This window comes from Gavia stellata, chromosome 4 (genome assembly GCF_030936135.1).
Source record: "Gavia stellata isolate bGavSte3 chromosome 4, bGavSte3.hap2, whole genome shotgun sequence".
Lineage (NCBI taxonomy): Eukaryota > Metazoa > Chordata > Aves > Gaviiformes > Gaviidae > Gavia > Gavia stellata.
This window is the reverse complement of record NC_082597.1, coordinates 54,889,654-54,899,012: the sequence shown is the minus strand read 5'-3', so window position 1 is coordinate 54,899,012 and position 9,359 is coordinate 54,889,654. Positions and strand designations below refer to the sequence as shown.

The window sequence follows — 9,359 nt, the reverse complement described above, 5'->3', positions numbered from 1 at the left end:
AGAGGAGCTTCAGCACCATCTTTATTGACCACATTTCTGAGCTTGCTGGTTAGCAGAACAAATGCTTCTAACTGCACCACTTTTAGCTGTGGTGCAGTCACAAACAATGCAAAGCTCAGTCTCGTATCATTTATTTATAGTAATGTCCACAGAATGCTGGGCCTTTCTCACACGTTCAATGTTGGGTGAGTCAACTGAAGTTATGTGAAGAGGACTGGCAGCAGGCAATGTCTGTACAAACTGAATCTATTCATGGGCAAATAGATTTTGAGAGTCATAAATAGGAAAGGGTGGGAGTATCTGGATGAAGTTGTGCCAAACATAGGGAGTGCCATGTGGGAAGAGGCATGCGTTGATTACATGAAAGTTGATGTGTGGGTAGATGACATCTATCTAATCCATCCATGGAGTGATAAGTTGGGGTTCTCAGAAGTCAATGCAGGGTTTTGCAGGAACCATAAAATCCTCATCTTCCCTCTGAGTGATAAAGACCACAGGACCCTGGTACACAAACTGCTTTCTGAATTATTCTTTCTGATGAGATGAAACCGGGAAAAATGTTTGTGGCAATGTTTGCTCTTAAAAAAAAACCCCTTTGGCACTCTGTGTGGAGCAGAGACACTGTCATCCCATCATGCTACCAAATTTCTGATATGCAGAGCAGTGCTTGCTCAGGTGGGAGGTGCTGCTCTGGGGCTTGAACTCAAGCTGCCAGGTCTGGGTAGCTGGGTGTCCCTCCTGAGCAGGTGACTGCTTTGATGTGTGACCTTCAGTGATCCAGGAACATCCTCCTGCCTTTCCCCATTGTGAAATCAATACACTCCCTACCTCCCTAGGTACAGTAATGAACTGCTTGAAGAACTGTTTTGGGACACTTGGCAGCAAGAATTCTCATTTAGTTGGTCAGAGCATTCATCATGCCCCATCTAAAGGCAACACACGGTATTTAGGGAACTTGGTTAACAGTTTTTCCCTACCATCTCTGAGATGGAGTGAATATGATGTCCCTTTAATTTTGCTTATGTGCTCACACACCTCGATGCACTCAGCCCTGCTATGTCTACTGGGTGACCCTCTCTTCCCCAGTAGACATTCAGTGTACTTTGAAATGGTTGAAGCTGACCTATTGCTCCACCACCCTGGCTTTCAAGTAATGGTTATTCCATGTTGGGTGAGCTGTTCGGATGTTGTGAGGACGGCAGAGTGCTCATATCCCCTCCCCACAGGTGCATGCTGGGAAGAGCTGGGATTCATAAGGCTAGGTGGGACAAGGGCTGGTGTGACAGTCCCTCCTGTTTGTGTGTTGTAGATGGAGCTGCTGAAGGGACTGCCATGGCGCCGTGGTTTCCTGGCTGTCATCCTGAACCTGCTGGCTCTCAGCCTCTCCACCACTGCCTTGCTTGGCAGCTATTGGTGCACCGGGACCCAGAAGGTGCCCAAGCCTTTGTGTGGGAAGAGCAAAGCCACCAAGTGCATTGGTGTCCCCATGCCGCCTGATGCAGGTGCTAGCAATGTTTCATCCCAGGATGTGGTGCACTACAGCTGGGAGACCGGGGATGATCGCTTTGCCTTCAGATATTTCCACGCGGGGATGTGGCTTTCCTGTGAAGAGAGCATGGAAGGGCCAGGTAGCGTCTTGCCCAGGCAGCCACGACTTCTTCCCTCCTTGTATTTACTCCATAGGAGTTTGGAAATGAAAGGAAGGAGGCTGACCACACTTGGGAGAAAAGCCTTCTTCATTTTCCTAGATGGCATCGGCCCTGTGCACTGTTGTGGTCATTCTATTTCTGTCCTTCATTGGGATGTTTACTGAGAGGGGCAAGGGACAATGGTTGTATCTGGTGTGCTTTTCGGTCTGGAATAGAGGCTGAGAAGTGTAAGTAGTGGTGGTGATGGCAGTGACTTTGTGATGGCATCATTCATCCTGATGTGAACTGGAGTGAGCCTCCTTTTCCTTTCCCCATATCTCCATTCCTACACACAGCTTACTTCATGCTCTCCAGGGCACATTTGTGCATGTCCCCTCAGAAATCTAAGCGGGGTGATTTTATGCAGTGTTGTCAATTTATAGTTATCACTGTGAGGACTGCAAAGTTGGTATTCTCCTTAGATCACCAAACCGAGAGGTTTTGTGAATCGAACAGGGACTGGGCCTTTCTTAAAAAAAATAGAGAAAGCAAAGTACTGCTTTATAGATACAAAGAAAACCTGGAAGATCTGAACCCAGAGGAACCACAGCTAGGAGGCAAATTGACCTGAGGATTAGAGCTGCAGTATTGTAATTTCTTTAGTTGTTTTTGTGATACTGTGACAGGTTTCATTTGTGATTTTTGACCATGTGGGACTGGCACTGTAAACTCTGGCGTGCCACGGGCTGGTCATGCAACCTGTATTAGACCCGTTTGGTGCCTCCCTTCACCCTTGACTTGCTCCTGCCCAGTTCTGCTGAAGTCTTTCTGCTAAAACCTGTGCCACACCAACACAGGTGGATGCTCTGCAGTGCACAGATGCTCTTTATGGCCTGGCACACACCCCAAGGATCAGAACTGACTCAAAAGTTGTCCAACAGGGAGATTTGTATCTAAAGGTACAGTGATGAAAGTTGCTTTCATCAGGCCCATTCCCCTGAGCCCACCGCCCTCCCTTCAGCTCTTCCAGAGCACAAACATCTCACCTTCTTTAACTAAGCCACCGTTCTAGTATAGCATTTCACATTTTCTTATCTGTTGCTGTCAGAGTTTGAAAATAAAGAATTGGTGAATAAAAGCAGACAGAAGGGTGGTGGGAACAGGAGGGAATGTGCTTGAAATTCTCATGTCCTAACAAGAGGGCTGCTTCGTTATGAGCATTTCCAGACATGCTGCGGAAGAAGATGTGTTTATTTGGGACTGGTTTGGGTTGGGATGTGTTTCCATGGTGCTTGTGGGAATGGGACTACATCCCTTGACAGCTTTCTCTGAAAGACTTGTCTGGCCACCAGGCAGTCCTGGAATAACCCCGATGCCTGAAGGAACGCAGCGAGTGTGTTGCATCTGGATTGCAGCAGAGCACAGGGTAGAGCATATAGTCAGTCTCAGTCTCCTGCTTCCTGTAAATCAAGTACAACCCACCCACTGCTGTGGGACTTTGAAGCAAGTGCAACCACAACAAAAAAAAAAGGGGGCTATTATGAGCAAAAGGAGTTTGAGTTGAGCTGGACAAAGGATTTCATTATTCAGGCTAATCTCAGGATCAGTTTAGATGAGCCATTACTGAATAACCTCATTAAAGTTCTAAGTGAAGAAGCAAACTGCAAGTTAATGAGGACTGCAGATGGCACTAAACTGGGTAGTGTCCTGAGAGCTGTGGATGACAGAAGTAATACAGGAGATTGGGAGAGATTAGAACTGGGGATAGAAATTAAGAAAATGAGATTCTTGCATGAAAAGCAGCAGGCCGATACTTCTGCGAGAAAATACTGTGCCAAGTAGAGGACAGGACCCTGAAATGCAGTAATGCAGCATGCAGTAATGATGGACCCTCAGCTGAGACAATAGTTTGCATCTGGCCAACATAAAAAGCCAAAGCAAATATGAACATCATTTGTCCAAATAGCATGCCTAAAATGTGAGGACAGAAGACCATATTTCTGTGCGATTCTCTGCCACAGAAGTGGGACTCACATCTCTGTCACACAGCATTTCACTTGGGAAGATTTGTTTTTCGCTTTCTTCTTTGGGAAGCAGTGCTAGAACTGCTCTGCTGAGACTGGGGTGAGTGGGAATTCGTGTCCTCAGCAGAAGTGGTGGGTCTGCAGCCTGTTGTAAGCTACACCCTTAATAGGCCTGACCAACAGTAATGTTATGAATGAGTAGCAACAGATTTTTATATTCACCAGAGGCTTGTCAGATTTACAAATTGCTGAAGTTTTTTTTCTGCAAAGGCCACCTCTACTTTTCCAGTCAGACATTGCCTTCCCCTACCTCGCCCCAGTGAAGGTCTGGAAAGATGGTCAGGAAGAGAGCAGAGGTGAGAAGATCTGATGGGTAGACTCAGGGATGACTGGAGCTACGCAGTGAAGAGAGTGAGAGGGAGAGATTTTCTTTTCCCTTATGTACCCTGCATTGTTTTGCAAACTAATACCTTTGGTTTTGTGTTTCAGAAGAGAAATGTCGTAGCTTTATTGAGCTTTCACCACCAGCAGAGAGAGGTAAGAGCAAATCCCCATACCTCGCTGTAGCTGCCCAGTGCACCTCCTTGGGATGGTGGACCTGCAACATTTCGCCTGTGTGAGGACAGCAGGGTGGGTTCCCAAAGAGCCAGGCATGAAATCCTGGCCTCATGGTTGCTAAAAGAGCAAAGATTTCCTCCCAGATGTTGTCTAAACCACTGCCATCTGTGAGGTCAGTGCTGGAAACCTCAGACACCCTCCCATATGAAAGGAAGGGGGATTTGTCTCATCTAATAAGTTGCCCGGTCTGAGCTTGTTATCTTGCTGTAGTCAGTGGGAAGGCGATGAATGCCACCTGAGGGCAGTCCCTCCCACATATGCTACATGTTGACTCAGTGCTTCAGTTTTGGGGTCTAATGTGATGACTCTGGAAGCTGAATCACCTCTTACTCTGTGGTAAGTGATCAGGACATCTGAAATTTACACTTTCAGGGTGAAGTCCTTGCCTCATCAAATACAAAACTTCATTTGGGTTGGAGAGGTCACCCTCCTGTCACTGTCACATGTTTCAAATTATTCTGAGGATAACTTCAGTATACCTGGATGTATGTGTACATATGCAATGGAGATTTTACTTACCAAAAGCTTTTCAATTGGTGTGGGCTTGCTAACTATTCCCTGAGATGGAGGCTGGAGGTAAGCCATTTCAGAGGACATTCATATGTGAAGGGAAAGGCCTGGGGTGCAGAGCCTGTGTCAGCATTCACACCATAAGAGCAAGGGCTGAAACAAATGCTGGGGAATCACAACAACCAGCAGGGAGAGGAGTACTTTCGGGGAGGTCATCTTCTTTTTCTGCCTTTTTTCCCCTACTTTAAAAACACTGGCAAAGACTGCTGACCTGCTTTTCTAAAGTGATGAACATTCCCAGGTGAGGGGTCTGGTGCAAGTGGCGTGCAGTGGTATCACTGTGCAGATTAATTTAGGTCACTCTTGGCACAACAACAGGGTAGAAAAACCTCCCCTGCTTATTCTTTTGGGAAACAGTATTCACACAATTCAAATACTGCTGGTGTTACAAGATCATTTTGAAATCATGCAAATCTCCACTTTGTCATAAAATGAATGACTTACTTAACTGCATTTACTGAATGATACTTGCATTTACTGCTAAATGCTCACCTCACAGGGAGTAGCAATGCATTTTTCTTCTTTCTCACCTCTTGTGCTTCATTTCCTGCCCAGGCCTCCGGCTCTGTTGCTTCTAATGTCTTCCTTATAGATTGTTTTCCTAAGAAAGGAGGTTTATGCAACCAGATTACGTGTCTTTATTAATCTTTCTGTCTGTGCCCCCTCACACTCCTCTTACTGCTCCTTGTCTAATTGCAGCCCAACATTGATAGAAAGGCCATGTTCTGTAAGACATTGAGCTCCTACAAATTAACTGGAAGATCACTGTGAGCTTAAGCATGACACTCATAGTGACACTGTGGTCTTAACAGCTCTATCACCTGCTTTCGCCCCTTCCTGCACATAGCATCATCTTAAGATGACTTTGGCCTCCAGTGCAGCTGCCATTATACAGCTGGGCTAGCACTGGAGAAGGTGGTGTGACTGCTGATTGCAGGCTGGGCTGGCTGAGCTGGATGTGTGCAGAGCAGCTCCACATTACATAGGCAGCATTACAAAACCAGATTACACAGCATGCGTGGTGAGCCTGAACCCACAGGGAAAGTGATGCAGAGACCTCTGTGCATGTGTGGTGCCTGCAGCCTCCAGGATACTTTCAGCAGTCTGACCTGTAATTAAATAGTTTCCCTGATGGTGCTGCAGCAAGCAAGCCAGCTTCTTTAAGCAGGGAATGCAGTTCATCAATTCCTGCTAAAGAGCTGTGTGACTCTATGGCACTAATGACGTTGAGGAGTCAAGTCAGCAACACATTAATGAGGGTTTTCTTCACACTCCTTTTCCCCAGCTGAATGTCTCCTCTACAGCCATTAATAGTTGCTAACAGTAGTGTTCACAGTGCTGCTTCATTTGTCAGATTAACATTTCTTCCTCAGTGAATCTTGCGCTCTTCCACAGCCCAGCATTTCAGAGTGCCTTTTCTCATTCTCCTCCAAGTCCTACTGCACAATAAACTCAGCTGAAGACTGTGGTATCACAGTCCCACTGATAATCCCAGTATATAAGTACTTGTACTCTGTTCAAGGAGTAGGGTGAGTAGTGAATGCCATTGCCCTAGCTGGGTATCCACCCCGAGTGTAGTTTCATTTTAATTGAGGTTTCAGTGAGAAATACAGGCCCGCAAAAGGGACCTTCTGTATTCCAGAGGCCAGGTCCTAGCCATTGCCGTGGATGCACCATACAGATCTTTTCTTAATCAGCTGAGTCCCAGGTTAAAAGCTGTTTACTTCCAATGGTGTGTTTAGAAACCTACTGTGAAGATCACTACACTAATGGGAAAGAACATTCTAACATCCAGCTCAGATGTGTTCATGGCCAACCTATGAACACCAGGTCTTGTGCTCAACAGCTTTCCCCCTGCCTTTTACCCCATGGCTTCTTCCTTGCTGTTCATCACTAATGCTGGCTTGTTTACAAACAGCTGTTTTAGTTCCTCTCAGCTTTTGCCTTGCTAGACCAGCCAAACCATCTTCTGTGGCGGACTCTCTGTCCCCTTCAGCATCATGTGAGCCCTTGCTCACAGGCTGTTGGGTGTTTGTTGTTTCCCTTCTTTCACTTCTTTCCAAAAGACATCCTTTGGGTTGGGAAGGGGCAGTACTCTCCCTTTAACAAGCCATCCTGGTATTGATGTGAAGAGTCTCTGGTTCCCGGCAGGAATCCTGTGGCTGTCGCTGGGATCAGAGATGTTGTACATCAGCTTGCTGCTCATCAGCTTCATCCTCCTGATGGTGGAAATGCTCCATACTGGCAATCCTGTCTGTGGGTTGAAGCTCAATGCCTTTGCTGCTGTCTCCTCGGTGCTGTCAGGTAAGTGTGTTACTGCAGGCTTGGAATCACAGGAGCAGTAGAGCCTCCTCTTCCACACAAGGCTGAAGTATGCAGCTCTGCCCCCTGCTGTAAATTCCTTTCTTTCTTGTATTCTTGTGTCAGGTCTCCTTGGGATGGTGGCACACATGATGTACACTCAAGTCTTCCAGGCAACGGTTAGTCTGGGACCAGAGGACTGGAGACCGCACTCATGGGACTACGGCTGGGCATTCTAGTACGTGAGCTCTGAAGCCATCTTTGCCTCCCCAGCCTTTTGGGTTTCAGCCATGCTACACCCTGCCAAAACCCACCTCCTCCCTTCTTGTCCTTCTGTGTTTCCAAAAACAGGTGTACCATGGTTCTCCTACTGCTAATCTCCTGTCTTTGCTTCATCCCCTGCTTTTACAAATAGTTGCTGAGTTACTTAAATGAGTACCTACCCAGGACTGGCAAAACAATGGGGTCACACCTAAACAAGTGCCTTCAGCCCTACTGACTAATCAGGTTTGCCCCTATGCTGGTTTGCCCTGTTTGATCTCAGCTCTTCCCTGTGTGCAGAGGCCAGTGTCACACTTGTGATGATGCTCTCAAATGTGCCTTGTTTTTCTGCAGTTTAAATAAATTGCATGCTGGTTTGATTTCTTCACTAACAAATGTCCAAACTGCCTATTCCTGCAGCACCAAGCCTAGGCACATGCTTAAAGATGTGGACACTGTAGCCAGGAAGAGCAGCTGCAAAAAGCAGGTGGCTCAGGGTTCCTTTCTCTAAAGGCTAAAGAAGCCACCTGCAGCTGATATGCCATAACTGACTTGAAAAAGTTGAATGAGCCTTTTGCTTCCAAGCTGTGCTGTCTTGCTCTGACCAGTTACAGATGTTCCTGCTGCCCTTTTTATTTTCCCTGTATCCCTCCCTTCTCTGTGACAGGGATGACCAGTATTTGCCCCATCGATCTAAGAAGGATCTTGTGGTGGGATAACCCCTAAGAACTATAATGTTATGAGCCTTAGTCTTTCTAGTCATGTCCATGCCCAGCAGCTTTTGCCTGGCAAATCGGGGTGCATCACGGTGCATGCAGTTCAATTCCTTGGCTTCTCACAGCATGTGCTATTCTTGTGTTTCTCCTGTAGCATGGCCTGGGCCTCCTTCACCTGCTGCATGGCCTCTGCTGTCACCACTCTCAACACCTACACCAAGACGGTGCTAGAGTTCAAAAGGAACCACATCAAGGGCTACGATGGGAGCTTCAAGGGTCAGCCTCAGCACCACCAGTGCTTCATACAGCAGCAAATAAGCAGCTACTATGAGCCCCAAGACAAGCCCCTCCATTCAGTCTCTGAGGGAGTTGACTTCTACTCTGAGCTGCAGCAGAAAGTGCTACAGCGGGAACCAGAGCTAGAGCTGGATGAGGTCTTGGGACAGGTGATTGGGGAGGATCGCTGTTAGGGATGAGTGCACAGGGGCAGAGCAGTGGGGTTTGGGAGGCAAAAGAGCTCTGAACCAAACACTAGCACCACTGTTAGCAAGTTCCTCAGGAGCTCTTCCTTCCTCTACAGTTTGGGGAGTGAGAAGAGAATGTGGGCACTGGGCCAGGGCAACAGCAGTGCCAGCAGTAGCAGGGTGGGTCCTCTGTGATCAGTTTGACGGGTATCCTCAGCTGGGAAGGGTGAAACTGGAGGGACATGTTGTTGGTGCCAGCTGTCTCCAAGCACTTTCAGACAGAGTTGAGACAGATGTCCTAATCCCAGCAGTACTGCACCTGGGAATAGATAGTCAGGACCATTCAGCTGGCAAACTGCAGTGCTGGGCCTCTTTGGGTGACGTCACATTGACCTTCCAGCAACCCCCCTGGTTCAGTGCTACAGTGAAGGGCATCGGTGCTCATATTGATCGGCTGTAATCCTCTCTGAACACCCTATTTATTCTTCATTTCCCGGCCCAACCTCCTCTTCTCCCTGCCCCCAGATTAAAAGTGCTGCTGCAGTAGGAATGGGGGGTTGCTTTCAGACATCTCTTTCCTCCTCTTTCCTATCTATGATGACCCCATGTGCTCCCTTCTTGCTTTTTCCCCCAAAATCTCCCATTCTGAGGTACTTTCCTGTCTGTCTCTTTCTATTGTGCTTCTCCACAACCTTTAAGAATCCTTGGCTGGGCTTTTGCTTTTCTCTTTGTTTCTCTTCACCTGCCCCCTTTTCGCCATTGTAAAAATACCGCAAA

The 9,359-nt window shown here is 47.3% G+C and overlaps 1 protein-coding gene across 1 annotated transcript; it reads left to right on the top strand.

Annotated features, from left to right (window-relative positions):
• Positions 1–1,309: 1,309 nt before the first annotated feature.
• GSG1 (germ cell associated 1) lies at positions 1,310–8,646 on the top strand. The gene is made up of 5 exons (XM_059816547.1): positions 1,310–1,633; positions 4,147–4,189; positions 6,992–7,144; positions 7,268–7,379; positions 8,273–8,646. The coding sequence occupies exons 1-5, from the start codon at positions 1,310–1,312 to the stop codon at positions 8,586–8,588; spliced, it is 948 nt and encodes a 315-aa protein (XP_059672530.1). The 3' UTR covers positions 8,589–8,646.
• Positions 8,647–9,359: the final 713 nt, after the last annotated feature.

What these genes read in the sequence shown, in the direction of transcription:
- GSG1 (XM_059816547.1), top strand. Translation starts at nt 1,310, where the DNA reads ATGGAGCTGCTGAAGGGACTGCCATGGCGCCGTGGTTTCCTGGCTGTC. An exon ending in GCATGGAAGGGCCAGGTAGC is followed by an intron (nt 1,634 to 4,146) that starts GTCTTGCCCAGG and finishes GTTTCAGAAGAG; the next exon opens with AAATGTCGTAGCTTTATTGA. An exon ending in TTCACCACCAGCAGAGAGAG is followed by an intron (nt 4,190 to 6,991) that starts GTAAGAGCAAAT and finishes GGTTCCCGGCAG; the next exon opens with GAATCCTGTGGCTGTCGCTG.